Source organism: Cryptotermes secundus, unplaced genomic scaffold (assembly GCF_002891405.2).
Source record: "Cryptotermes secundus unplaced genomic scaffold, Csec_1.0 scaffold593, whole genome shotgun sequence".
Taxonomy (NCBI): domain Eukaryota; kingdom Metazoa; phylum Arthropoda; class Insecta; order Blattodea; family Kalotermitidae; genus Cryptotermes; species Cryptotermes secundus.
The window spans coordinates 333187-348623 of NW_019739960.1; the positions used below are offsets into that span (position 1 = coordinate 333187).

The window sequence follows — 15437 nt, forward strand, 5'->3', positions numbered from 1 at the left end:
TACATTCATATTTCTATCATTCATGATTTAAGGAATGAGCTGAATACATTGAATTCAATACTGAGTAGATTACACATATTTTGTATTTGCAGGATATCCTGAGGTGTCGGGTCTTAACATCGGGTATTTTTGAAACAAGGTTTCAAGTGGAGAAAGTCAATTTTCAGTAAGTATAATGTCGCAGATTATCGCTGTAGAAGCATGCACATAAATTTACAAATGTTTGAACATCATTGTATACACAGTACACAAATTTCAGATTTTTTGTATATCTTGTTCCTTCACAGATACATGAATTATTTCCTTATGTTCCACTGATGTGTAACTGTCGCCACTCTTTAATATTTCCGTGTTTAATAGATATCAAAATACATTACATCATATCATAATGATCTTTTCTGCTGAAACATGTTTTTATTACCTGGATCATCTTCAGATCCATTTTACTGAACACACGCTATTAAGTTTACATTAAATTTATTGTAGAATATGTACTTGGTTCTTTTTTTTTTTGTATAAGAGAATGAAATTAATTATATTGTCTCAAGATTATTATTACATGTGTTATATATGGAGGGCCTGTTGGTCCCAGGCTATGACACTGGACTCCCAGTCAGAGAATTTTAGTTAGATTCATGCTCAGATATGTGTGCAGATTTTTCTGCTTGTGAATTGAAACCTCCACCTCTGTCAGAGATTAAACTTTGGGGATGTGAAGAATACTAGGCCTCTGTGCCTGTAATTCAAGCCAGCATTGAAACTATGTGTTCCTTCTGCTGACCATTGTTCTCATGATCATCCTGTCCTTAGAAGCCATCCGGTGGGTTCCTCCACCTCAGAAATGGATTCTACACCCTTGCCTAGATGGACAGAAGCCAAGGGGGTCAAACAGAATGTACCTGGAAACACTAGAAGTCAACCATACATATACAGTCAACTCTCAATTATCCGGGATAATGGTGGGGATGGAAATCATGATTAATCGAAAACCTGGTTAAGACAAATTTTATTAAAAGTAGTACTGTAATACTGTACCTTCATAATACTATAGGCCTACCTGTATTTAAATTTATTCAACCTCATTTTTATGTCATCTCATGGCCTATTTAATACTTTTTTTTTACATTACACTGAAGTATGAATTAGTTATTTCAATCACAGTCTTCAACAACATCCAACACTTTTTACGAATATTCGCACTTAACACTTAAAAAAAAATAGTATTGTCGTTTACTTTTTTGCGGCTTTTTCCTTTTTCTCTTGAATGCTTAACACAACACGCTTCCTTTTACACCCTGATATTTTGCTAACGCACTTGAAGATCGATACAAAGAAACTAACTGGGGCGATGTATCTGTCCTTGAAACTTTCCACAAATCCTTGCATTCTTTCATCCCTACCCTAGAACATTGTGTTAGCATAACGGGACCAAAGAATGCAGAGCTCGGTTCACACTAGTGCGAAAATCGTGTTACAACTCACCATGTGAAACAAAAGTGAATGAATATTAAACAACATATAAGCCTCAGTAGCCCTGGTTAAGCCGCAAACCGGTTAATCTGCCCCCGGATAATCGAGAGTTGACTATACTTCACTTTTGATAAGTAGATATGTCAGTGGTATTGCATGATATCACAGTTGTGTAGTTCTGTTATATGTAATTGTTTCATTGTCATGCTGAAATGAATAAGATGTTTTCTACTATAAACAGTATATTTCAGAGTCATTCCTTCTGCTGTGAGAATATGGCCTGATGCAAGGGTGAAGTCATATCTTGTAACAAGGTCATGAATGCTGCATAGATATGCTACAGAAAATTCTATGTGAGATTCTGAGTAATTTTTAAGACTGTAGCATACAAGCAGTGCTGAAATATGATTGTTGTGTTCTGGGATGTCAAACACAGACTTTTGTGTAGGGGTGAAATACTTCACACTACCACTATAGTGGTTGTGGTGTGGTGGACGTGAGAGATTTTTTGTATTAAGAACGTTTTTAATGTGGAATATTGGTGAAGGAGTGTATAATGTGATGCATCCTTTCCTCAGTATGTTTGATGTTGGTGGGCAGCGGGATGAGAGACGGAAATGGATTCAGTGTTTCAATGATGTGACAGCCATCATTTTTGTGACGGCCTGTAGCAGCTATAACATGGTTCTTAGGGAAGATCCTACACAGAATAGGCTCAGAGAATCGCTTGATCTTTTCAAGAGTATTTGGAATAATAGGTAAGCTACTGTGTGGAAGTTGGAAGACTGGGTAAGATACTGCATTGAAGTTTGAATTGTATACAGGCTATTGAATGGAAATTGAAATAGTAAGATTTAGTACTGAAGTTGGAATATGTAATATACTGCTATGAAGTTAGAACTATAAGTAAGTTACTTCATTAAAGTTGGAGCAATGTATAAGCTACTCTATTGAAACTGGAACAATAAATAATTTGCTGTATCAAAGTGGGAACGGCAGGTATCGCACTACATTGAAGTTGAAATAGTGGATAGGCTGCTGCATTGAAATTTAAGCAGTAGGTGAGCTGCTGCACTGAAGTTTGAACCCAGTTGCTTGAGTTTTTTTTAGTGTTTTCCCACGCCCAGAGATTTTTTGGTCCAGACTGTTCAAACTCTGGTACTGAAATGGCGTTATTTTGAGAGATATTATCCCTGTTGTATTTGACATTAACAGCTTTGCTTCTTCATGAAGACTGAAGATAGAAAATTTTGAAAAGGAACTGGCATGTAGACATTTGGTATTCACTCTGCTTTTATTCATCCTTGCTGAAATATTATTTTGCAAGATACGAATAAAAATTGATGCAGTATGCTTTGTTACAGACCTGTAAGTGAGATTGAAGATGGCTGAACAGAAATATTATAAAATGTTTCTGACCTCCTTTTATGTTGTAGGTGGCTGAGGACGATATCAGTAATCCTCTTCCTCAATAAACAAGACTTATTGGCTGAGAAGATAAAAGCTGGCAAGTCACGTCTAGAGGAATATTTCGCTGATTTTTCACGTTATCAGACACCAATAGATGCAACAGCTGAGCCTGGCGAGGACCCTGAAGTGATCCGAGCTAAATACTTCATTCGTGATGAGTTCCTGGTGGGTGTATGCTTAATGGAATACTGAAGAAAATAAAAAAAGAATGTATAACTGAAAGTGTGTCCTAGATAGTAACATGAACTGTAGAGGCCACGCCATAGCTCAAGTGGCAGCCTCGGTTCGATCCCGGGTCTGGTCAAGTGGGATTTGTGGTGAACAAAGTGGCAATGGGGCAGGTTTTCTCTGAGTACTTCGGTTTCCTCTGTCAATCTTCATTCCACCAATTGCTTCACAATCACCCTCGCCTATCATCTGGGGCTGGTAGAATAGGCCAGAAGTGGCTGCAGTACAAGGGACTTAGTCCCACCCCAGCGGCCTCCGTAGTCTAGAGGTAACGTTCCCACCTCATGACTCGTAGTACGCGGGTTCAAATACCCGGTGGAGGTCGTCGAATTTTTAAGGCCGGAAAAATTCAGGGAACAAGTCCTCCAGGAGGGACTTTAAGCCGTGGGTCCCGTGTCGTAGCTTTACGGCACATAAAAGAACCTCATATCTCCAAAGGAGGTCACTGAGCCAAATTAACGGACATTTCCCGCCCAACAGCAGTCTCTAATACCTCTGGTAGATGGGGGAAGCATTATAGATACCTCTCAGCTAGTAGAGCCGGTCTCGCTGGCTGGGCAGGACTGATGGTAAGCACCAGTAACGGTAGGATATAGAGACTGATAGAAATCATAGAGGGAAGCACAATGGACCAATACAGGTCTAAGTGCATGGGGAAACCCACCCTCTCCAATAACTAACTAACTAGTCCCACCCCACTAGCAACAAAGAAAAAAAACATAAACTGTATCCATACTGGCTCTGGAGCAAATCTAACTTCCTATACAGTGAATGCCATTTGGTTTTTATATCAGTGGTAAAGCAGGTTGGGCGTGAAGCTGATCATGAACCTCTGTCTAGTCTTGAGGCCAAGAATGCATGGAATTATACCTCCACTCACCCATAAGTCTTTATGGCATTGTTCTTAATTGCGTACAGGGACAACCTTTCTGATTCATTATTCACTAATCATCTTTCTGTGCTATATTGTGTGAGCTGCTGACAGCACCATTAAATGAACTGTAATTGCAACCATTGTGTGAAACGTTGCAGCGCATCAGCACAGCAAGTGGCGATGGGAAACACTACTGCTACCCACATTTCACATGTGCAGTGGACACAGAGAACATTCGACGGGTGTTCAATGACTGCCGTGACATCATCCAGCGCATGCACCTGCGCCAGTATGAGCTGTTGTGATGTCATGGCAGTAGCATAACTGTTGCCACCACTGTCACCACCACCTCCACCACCATACAGCAATTGCAGCAGGTAACATTTGCATTCATTTTTCCTTCTAGGCTCTTTGTGTTTATGGACCAATAATTTCTTACATATGGCACTTCCTCCCTCTTACAGTGAACATATTATCATCAACACACTATTTCCTTTGATATTGGAGACCAAGTTCAGTACCCTGCAAAACATCAGATAAAGTTGTAGTTTTATGTATTTTGTTATTTATGATTTTTATAGCAGACAGGGACACAAAATAACCTGAACTTGATTCTTAAATATGTAAGATTTGAGGCTTTCACGGCGGTGACTATGAAGANTGTTGCAATGTAACGACATTTCATAGGTGCTCCTCGACCATTCTGTCCAGTTGCAGGTGCAGGTGCAGGGGTATAGTGCACATCTTGCTCACTCCCAGGCATTACAAAACCTTCTGTATCAGACAGGACTCAAAGTTGAATCCCTGCTCACTATGTAGCTCTTATGATACCTTAAGGAGGCAAAAGAAGTCTATAACCTGCACTGTTTCCACTGTCAAAGCTTCTTGGTTGGGAATGACATAGTCTTATAGCCACTTTGCAAAATAGTCCATGGCAATCAGAAGGTATCGGTTTCTGTGGTAACTCTGTGGGAAGGGCCTTTACAGTGTACTGATGCATTTGACCTTGAATCTTGATTCTTATTTGTGTTCGGGGTCAGCCATTTACATACAGCTCTCAGATTCTTGGGGTCCGTGGCTATCCTCCCCTCAGGTGGCACACTGTGCCTTAGGTACCATACTGCCTTCTAAAATTTGGCACTTCTCCAGATTGAGCTTCAGATGGGAACACTTCCCGCAGGAGCAGGTGCTCTTGGAATGTGTAGCCAATCAAGATCACATCCACGTACATGAGGCGTGACTCGTAAATGAGGCCTCTTAAGGTGGTCTCCATTAACTGCTCAGATATTGCTGGAGTGTTGTAGAGGACAAAGGTTGTGTGAACCTGAACTCCCATAGCCCTTGACTTGTGCAGAATGTAGTCATTTCCTATTCCAGATGCATTTGGCTCCTGCCAGCATGTCCATTGTGTCATCAATCCAGGGCAATGAGAAACAGTTTTTCTTCATAACATCGTTGATTTTCCTGTAGGCTATGTAGAAGCAGACATCCCTACTCTTCTTCCGGGTGAGACTGTCGGTGCATGACCAGGTGCTGTCTGACTCTTTCACAACCCCACATTGTTACATGTTGTCGAGCATCTCACCTAATTCCACCTGTTATGCTAGGGGACCCTCCTCAGGGGTTTGGCAGATTGTTCAGGTTTCTCACCTCCTCCTAGCCTGAAGGTAACTGTTCTCACTTTGGAGTCCAACAAAATACCCTTGCAGTTCTTCAGGAATGAGGTCTTGTTCATCCTCACTCGTCAGGAGAGTTTTCCTTGAGGATGTCTGGGTCTTTTTGGGGATCTGACTTTCTCTATGGGAGTATTACCCTCAAGCCTTGACGTCTTATAGGCCCCAGTTAGGGTTTCTCCCTACTTGGTCTTTCCCGGATTTCTTGGTTTTGGAGTGCCCCAAGTTCCTGCAATCCTTGCTGTTTTCACTTTCTGCCTAGTTCTCCCTGACAGTTTTGTCTTCACTAGATGGAGCTTGCCTGCTTCAAAGGGTTAGTGTCTTAGCAGGTATTCTAGAAATGCTAGCTCCCTGCAGTGGTATGCCAGAATTGCTGACTTGCAAGAGAGAGGCCCTAGATGTCACAGTGGGCAGGTATCTCACAATGGGCTGATCCCTGCCTTTGGCCGAAATTGTAACTGCTGGTTTACTGGGGTGCACCAGTACAACATTTTTTTTTGTGCCCCACAAGTAAGATCTGAGAAGTCACCACCAGCAGCACCCCACGCAGGTGGGAGGCATAGATACAGTGGGGCGCTGTCTCGTGTCTTGAGGGGATCATTCAGAATATCAGCTCATTTTCACCACAGTTCCACACAGCCCTCAATGCCTTGGGTAGGTGGACCACTGCTCTGTCTACCTTTCAGACGTTACCTCCACCTGTGATGTGGATGCCAGGGTTGGCTTTTGAAGGTATTTGACCTTACTTAATGAATGTTCTGCAAGTGAACCTAACAGCTTCTGTACATGGTTCAGTATGGGATTGTGCCAGCCATCATCTGTCTGCAAGGAACTCATCTCCAGTACTCACAAGCATTAACCTTTCGTGGTTATTTGGCCCACTGTTAGGACCACCTCAGTGGCAATATATCCAGTGGGAGGGGGGGGGGCACTATCTCATTCAAGGGCTGCATCTTCTGTGCCACACTCAGTATTCCCTTGCCACGCTACAAGTCACTGTGGCCTGTCTTAACCCACCGTATATCTTTTTAACAGTTTGCAGCCTGTATCATCTGCTGGCAATACCAGTAAAACTTGCAAAATTACCCCTGCCATTTTGGGTAACTTCAGTTCCCACAGTATTCTCTGTAGGTTGGTCCTCACTGACAATAGACATAGAAGAGTTGTTAGTGTACACACTGAATTTGATCTAATTCTCATGAACACATAAGCCTACACACACTTCTACCTCAGATCCTCAGATTATGAACCTTGTCTGCCATGGACCATGTCTTCAATAGTCCAGGGCTAGCAGTTCATCTTGAGTGGTCCATTGTTCTAAATGAATGTGGTAGTGTCCACTGATGCCCGTGTTCTGTTGCTTAATGTTGTTACATACAATCATCCAAGCTCATGGGCTGACTGTAGCTTTTGTACTCGTAATGCGGTAGTTTTATGGTGAGGAATTGTTAGCATATCTGTTGCTTATGCAGTATATTCACAGCTACCCTCCATTCTGAGGATGTGCCATGCCATGGTGCCAAGGACCCACTGAACACGTGTAGAAAATAAAATCAGGAATGCACTAACTAATCTGAATAGATGGCAGGGTAAATACACTTTATAGGCTTTGTAGAAATCAATATATTTTGCAGTTTATTTTGTTGCGTTGCAACATGTAAGAGGAGGAATATTATGTGTTCTAGATACGTAGATAATTATAGTTAATATGGTAGATAGCATTTTCATGAAATGTAATGCAAAGAAAATAGTTACAGTTCTAGAATATTGGTTCCATAAGGAAGGTTTCTGTCAGAAGTCAACAAGAATGCAAAATTGTGTACAGATATTTTAGAAGTGCATTCTTTGCTATTATTGCTATTTATTGCCAAAGCAAATTTTATGGGGGCAATTAAAATTTGTAATCTCAGTGATATCCTGTTAAGTCCTTCGGATATAATATTATATTTAAGCATCAGATATGTTGATATCCTAGATGCTTAAGAGTTTTTACAATGATGTCCAGTTCAATTTTACATTCTCACTGCAGTGACTATGAAGAGTATGAGTTGAGTTCTGAGTTGTAACACCACGTAGTTTGGAGAATGCCTCTCACTTCAGAGGAACTTATCGCCTCCATCCTCATGGTCAAAGAGTAAGTGAAGTTGGTTTCTTGTTTGGCTTACTCTTCAGCCCTGAAGTTGAAGAATGTGTGTTCCTCCAGAACATAAGGCTTTCTCCGATGTTACAAGCCAGAAGACTGTACTCTTCACAGTCACTACCACAAGAACTTCATATCCAACGCTCTGATTCTCTTGTACATATTAGTCATCCAGAGTATTGCTGTAGTGTCACACATCTCATGCAGTGTTCTTATCTGCTTTTCGTGTAATACAGTGCACTGAGTGTTTTATGCAGTGGTGTGAACCCTTAAGTTGTACTGAAATGCAATAATGCAGATCAGAAATATTTAAAGAGTTTCATACATTTCTATCATCCAAGATTAGGAACTTTGAATATCCATGTACTGTGGGATTGGTGGCAATATTTAAATTCACGTTTAACTGTGTATTGTCTGTGAATAAAACTCTGTGATTTCAGTCCACAAGCAAACTATACCGACCAAGCAACCGCCACTTCCCGGCAAAGTATAGTGTCAACTTTTGCAGATAATGAGCATCACGTGGTCAGCTCAATGAATCCCCACGGCCGTTAATTTCGGTTTTCTAGACCAGAGCCACTATTTCCTTGAAATAGCTCCTCAGTTATCATCACGAGGCTGAGTGGACCCCATTCCAGACCCACTACTTCTCTGAAAAAATCTGGTAGCATCTGTGAATAGGGGATTTTAAATGTCTCACTTCTGTGGCCCTGGTTATTGTATTTTAACTTGGTGGTAACAGCATTAACACTGAAAGCACTCAGTGCTTTGCCTTCTGTACCATTACAGTATTGCATTGGATATAATCTTATGCGCATTGAAATTATTATGAAAAATGTACCTACTAAACGGTGGAGTGTCATCTATTGACCCCAAAAGCATAACTTTCTTTGTGCAAACCCCTTTTTATAGCCAATCACAGTAGCTGCACAATCTAAGGCATAAACTGTCTTTGCCCACTCAAACATTGGGATCATGGTTTCAAATACCACATGAGGCATGGATGTTTGTTTGTATGTGTTTATGTTGTTTTCTATAGGTCGCAGCCTTGTGACAGCCTGGTCTCCCACCCAAGAGTCCAACCAACTGTCTATATGATTAAGAAACTGTAAAACAGAGGCTCTAGTGCCCACAGAGTAGTAGTAAACCCCTTTTTATACTATTACTTCCAAGACGTAATTAGTGTGTATCAGGTGTGGTGTCAGTAAATCTTGTCATCAGTTTCAAACAAGCCAATTCATATATCAAAACACTTTGCTGTTGCAGGTCAACATGGCAGCCACATCCAACACAATTACTGTTACCATTATCACCTGTCGTTACTATCGTCACTGTTATAATCACCACCATGTCACCACTGTTATCACCACAGTGGCATCACCGAGGGAAAGTGGATGGTTCATGATTGTAGAAAGCTTTGTCATGGATGTGTTATCACTACAGTTTTATTCATGGTAATAGTCTACTCAAATGTTCCCTTAATTACATACACAGAGCTGTAGACATGGCTTTGAGATGCCATCCATAGATTGGAAGCTGCTAGTCTCAGCTATGAATTCAGACAGATCACTGTTGGCTGTTGGTTTCAACCCAGAAAAAGAAAAGGAACAGAAGAATTTTGGCAAGAGTTCTTTTCAAGATCTTGTTGGTATCGGTAATCTCTGAAGTGGATCTGGTATCCCGCACAACATTACGCTTTTCTGCTGGATCTGACTGTGGGGAAAAAAGTGTGCTAATGGAGGTCTGTAGGCTTATTGTGTACCATTTTGTTGTTTTATGTTTTAATTTTAAGACTTGTTTACCATTAATATTTATATTGTTTGATACTTGAAGTTTGACACTGAATGTCACATAGCAAGCCCTGATTACACTGTTCAGCATGTCACTAGTTTGATGTCCCCAACTTAAAATTGTGATAGTAAATGTTTGTGTCATGTAGAGTGTGGTGCTTGTAGGATATACCACTGGCTAACTTTTATTGATTTGATTTTGATATGGTTTGAGAAGAAAACACAATGCACAGTGTTCTGTAACCTCTCTTCTGTTCCATAACATGTTTTCAGAGGCATCAAGGTCTGTCAAATTTATAATATAACAGAGAGTCTGCAGTCTACTAATGATGCCAGCTGAAAGTTGTAGCGTAATATAAGTTAAGAGAATAATATTGTGAGAAGTGATATAAAGTGGTGTAACATTTGAATAAGAGCTTAATTACCTGATGTCTTTAAATATTGGATGATATAAACTTCAGTTTATATTTACATAAGTTATGTAACTTTCTGAATCCAACATATAAAAGGCAGTTGATAATATTTATTTTACTGCATATCTAGGCTTTAATACAAAATTATTTTTTCTTGCAACTATAGTCGGCATTGTAGATAATAGGATTAGTGTCTAGGTAACCATTATCTGCCGTTGAACAGTCATGTTTGCATCCCACAAGTTACATGCAGCCTGGGATCAGGACCAGTGCAACAACACTAGGGAACCGAACAATCGCTTCGGGTGACGTTATTTTAGTAAAAATAATTTATGCTACTCTTTTCTAATCATGGCCAGACATTTTTAGTAATTTAAGCATACAGCATGTAAATCTCTTGTTAAGAATTATGGCAGTTTCCATCAGTGTCTGCAGATTTTGTGTTATTAATTATGACAGCTTTGAGAAAATTGATCTGTTTTTAACAGGGAGGAATTTATCATTACATAGGGAAACATTTAGGCTTGTGTAAACCCTAGCTGGAATGTAATGGTTTTAATGATTTTGTTCCCCTTATTTGGGGGAGGGGGGGTCCTGATCCAGTTTTTAAATATGATATGTAATTTTGTATAATTTATATTAATTGATGCTGTATTTTTATATTGTTGTACCACTGTCTTAATTCCTATCTCTCTCTTAATGTGTATGATTGGCAGAAGAATGGCAGGCCCACTTTTTTTTTTTTAAAGTTAGTGGATATAGATTTCAGTCTGATTTATTCATTGGTGTATCTTCCACTTGTGAGTTTATTTTGTAAATATCTTCATGTTTCTGCTAAATGCATCAGCCATCTTCAGAGGTTACAGCCACAAAGTGGTTGCAGCTGTTATATAAACTGTTTTCTCACTGGTAATAACTTCCTCTTCCAAACCTATAATTACTAATATTCCTTTTGAAGACATTCAGCTGAAACATCAGGATTTCATTGAAAATTAAAAACTTCTGGTTTATATGCCAGAAGGTACAGTGAAACCCCTATTTGATTGGGGTTTCTCTGGGAAATGGTGGATTTTAACAGCAAACTTAGAAAAATCATGTACGGAGTCTGTTGATGTTGGATGGTTGAAATTGAACATTAAATGGGGGGAAACCTTAAATTGGACATTAAATGGAGTTTCCACTCCACTGTATAACAGTGAATTATTAAAGACCTGTTCAGAGAATGTAACAGTTCTTCCAATATTGAAATTAAATTAGATGGTATTGTACATAGTTGCATAGAAAATGTAGTAACTCTTGATAAAATTCCTCTCCTTGTTTAACATGCGGATGCATGCATAGTCCTGCTGTTAAGGGATTGTAATTTTGGATATCAACTTTGCACAGAGAAATATGGAACAGATTTAGTTTTATGAATGTAATCTGTGGTGATAACACTGATAATTCATTAGAGCAAGTCATTGTTTACATTGAAGGACAGAAGAAAGAATAATGACTTTTAAAGAATCATTGCAAATATCATTAAGGCTAATGTCTGTTGTGTAATTATATTGTAAAAACAAGATATGTGCATTGTAATGGCAATTGTGTAAGGAGGCATGATTGGAATTACACTTTCTGTCTTTTTTACCTTATAACTGTAGTACTGCAGCATTTCTCTGCAGTACTACCAGGCATTGCTTGAAGTAACAGCATCTCTCTGGGACCAAACCTCAACTGAGATGTATTTTAATTTTTATAATACTGTTTACTTCTGTGAAGCATTAGGCAATTCATTTCTTATTTGTATTCTGAAGTCACACCTCGTAATACATGTCCCACTGAGGCATTGCTCTTTTCATGTGCTTGTTTACAGATCACAGTTATTAACATGTGCATCTTATCCTTCTGCTTATATCCTTTTCTTTTGAAACTGTGCTCTTTTTTTAGGACAGTCAAAACACTATTACTGACTTTATCACTACTGCACAAAATTTTGTTTTCAAATGGAGTAGAGTTTGTATATGTTATATTCTTACATATGTCATTCCTCAAGTAAATACACAACCACTAATAACTTCAGAAATGTTTGTTTTCAAATGTAATTTAATTTACTTCTCAGCATAGTCTGCCTAGGTAACATGAAACATGTTTCACCACTGAACATTTATTTATATTTCCATGACAAGAAATACTTTTTGTTGCTCATGAAACCAAGGTGGCTGCATACATTTGGCCAACTTTCTTTTTTGTAGTACTTTCATGAGTGGGCCAAACATGCAGAAGTCGCATAGTGCAAAATCCAGACTGTGTAGTGGATGTGGTAGCACCTCCCATCCTAATTTGGTGTCCTGTGTCATTTTGGCAGAATGAGAGCAGTCATTGCCATAAAACAGAATAACTTCTTTTTCTTTCCTCTGCATTTCATGACTTAATACTTTTTTCAAATAGATGTCTTTGGGAACCACTGGTCATTTACACACCTGGTTCCATGCAATGGAAAATTGGAAATTGTGCTATCCATGGCCCAGAACAAAGTATCATTTTGCCAGCTGTTTCCTGCGCCTTGAATTTCCTCATTGGTGAACTTGAATGCTTCCCTTTCATCCATGGACTTCCTCTAGACTCTGGTTCATAATAGCAAATCCAGGTTCCATCATGGAACAAAATATCTAAAAGAAATTCCTCACCATTTCCCCTCAATGTTTTATTAACAATTCTTTCATTGTGCTCCTGTGTCTACATTTTTGGTACTCATTGCAAACAAATCTTTTGAAAATTTAAGCTTCTCTAGTGAATAGAGTGAACAGTACCTTCAATAACTGTATTTGTATGTTAGTTCTTGTGTTGTTACTGAACTGTCTGCCAAAATTGAACTTTCAATCAAGTATTAACCCTTCCGCGACGGATAGTATTTAAATCATTTCCTACCGCNTGTGGCATACGATTATTTAAAGGGTCGGTGGATCACACGGATGTCGGTGCGGAAGGGTTAAAGCATGTTCCTGGCAGCTGGCCGCCGGGAGTGGTGACAATCCATTAAGTCATTTCTGCCTTCATTAAACTTGTGGTCCATTTGTAAATGTTCTTTCAGTTCCTGTGGCTTGTCCTGTACTAAAATCTTCATCCTTCCACAATGACAACAAATTTCTCCTCTGATATGAACTCTTGCAGATGGGCAGCCATGTTACCTACTTAAAAAGTAGCATACATGAATGCTTATAGTTAGTGGCGTTACCAAATAGGTAGAGGAACTTCTGCGTCTTTACTTATTGAAGACCCTCATATTATCATCAGTCCATAAGATAAACACAGTTGATGTATATGGTTGATTTGAGGTTCTTACAGCAGTGAATATATAGAATACAGTCTTCCAGGCTGTAACACCATGTAGGCCAACTTTATATTCATTGATGTTTCGGAGGAACATACTGCATCCATCTTCAGAGGTAAAGAGTGAGGTAGGAAACCAGCAACAAATGAATGGCAAGTTTATGTCTTGCTTGGTTTACTCTTCGGCCCTGAAGATGGAGAGAATATGTTCTCTAAAATGTTCTTGGCCTTCTACATCTTTGGAGATAGTACTCTTCAAAGAGTATATAATTTGTTTTGTTAATAAACTTATTTCACATTTTATGCAACTTTGTGATCACCCCCATCCCCCAAAGTTTTGGTTATAAATTCATGTAATATGTGTCCGCATAAGTTCGGTAGAATGATTCTACATCTGTGTAATAGTAAGAGTGCATTAAACTGGGCCTAAGGTGAGCCGTGATTACAACTGTGGATAGATATTTTTGTAAGGTGTTCCTGTGCTTAATTAAACTTCATGCTATGATGACATAGGGGAACATAGGTATAGATAGCTCCGTGCATTCTTAATCTCTGTGGTAGACTGAAGTAAGTGGTGAAGCTTCATGCTTCATGTGCTCTGACCTTAGGGCAAGACCTTCTTGTGCCCAGTTGATAAGAGGTTGGGTGGTCCTCAGAGCCCATCTGGTACACGTGACAAAAGGAAAAATCTCAGCCCCTTCTTGTTGTCCAGTTCATACCCAGTCATTATACTGATTGAAGTAAAATTAAAGAAGTGTGCTTTGTGTCTGTGAAATATCTTGTAGGACAGACGGATGTTACTGACATAATGAAATATGAATTTAATACAGTGTACTCCATAATTTTAGAGGCACACAGTATCGTAGTTGGTTGAGGCACTATGCTACAAGACAGAAGGTTGCGGGTTCAAGTCTCGATGAGGTCATTGGATTTATATCAGTTGACCTAATCCTTCCAGCCACACTATGGCCCTGGTGTCGACTCAGCCTCTAACAGAAATGAGTACCAGGAATTAATTAAATAATTTTCCTGGGGAGTGAAGCGCAATCGGCGCGTAAAGCTGACAACCTTACCGCCATCTTTGAGCCATTTGTTTAGATGATGTGGGACCCTCAACATCTCACAACCCTATGGTCCTTCACGGCCTGTTACAGGGACAGCGTTACTTACTTTTACTCCATTTTATTTAACCAGGTTTTTGTTCTCAGAATAATCCCTTTTCATTCTCATCAGCTAATACTGCAGGAAGAAGCATAATTGCCCTGAAGCATGAAAGTGAGCCATATCAGCTAAATTTATTCCTGCAAACACATATATACATACTTTTATAACTATTACAAGTATGAAAGAAATTTTGGGGGGAGGACTGTTGCACATAATCCAAATGAGAAGGGAAATAACTGAATCCACATATTTAAGGTTATGCAGATTTCCTTGTAAAAGCTCTTGTATGCATTACATCATTGTAACATAGCACCATTTCCACAACATGTTTATATGATAGTTATTTCACCTAGAGTGACAACACATTCGTGTTATGCTTGTCTCAGTACTAGATCCACAACACATCTGTTCCATGCTTATCTCAGCACATTATAGATACAACATATTGGAGTCATGGTTATTTACAAACACTACATTTACAACATATACATGTAATGATTATCTCATCACACTAGAGCCACATGTTCATGCCATGCTTATCTCGACACATGCGAGCCACAGTATTCATGTGATGCTTATCTCAACACATCATTATTTTAGCACAGTAAAACCTCAGCACACCCATTCATGTTATGCTTATTTCAGCACACTAGATTCACATGTTCAAGGCATGATTATCTCAGCACATTATATTTACAACACATACATACTATGATTATCTCATCACACTAGAGGCACAACATGTTCATGTCATTACTTCATAACAGTAAAGCCACAGCACATCCATGCCATGCTTATCTCAACACACTAGATCCACAGATGAGCCACAGCGTGTTCATGTCCTGCTTATCTGAACACACACGTACCACATGTGCATGTTGTGAATATCCCAACACTGGAGCT

General features: G+C 39.4%; 1 protein-coding gene across 1 annotated transcript in view; it reads left to right on the forward strand.

Annotated features, from left to right (window-relative positions):
* The window catches only part of LOC111872188 (guanine nucleotide-binding protein G(s) subunit alpha), a 113645-nt gene extending 103652 nt beyond the window's left edge, over positions 1-9993 (forward strand). The window contains exons 7-11 of the mRNA XM_023865828.2: positions 93-166; positions 2049-2228; positions 2907-3105; positions 4201-4419; positions 9122-9993. Of these exons, the coding sequence (XP_023721596.1) occupies positions 93-166; positions 2049-2228; positions 2907-3105; positions 4201-4347 (600 nt within the window). The 3' untranslated portion in view covers positions 4348-4419; positions 9122-9993. The remainder of the gene's footprint in view (positions 1-92; positions 167-2048; positions 2229-2906; positions 3106-4200; positions 4420-9121) is intronic.
* The last annotated feature ends 5444 nt before the right edge of the window (positions 9994-15437 follow it).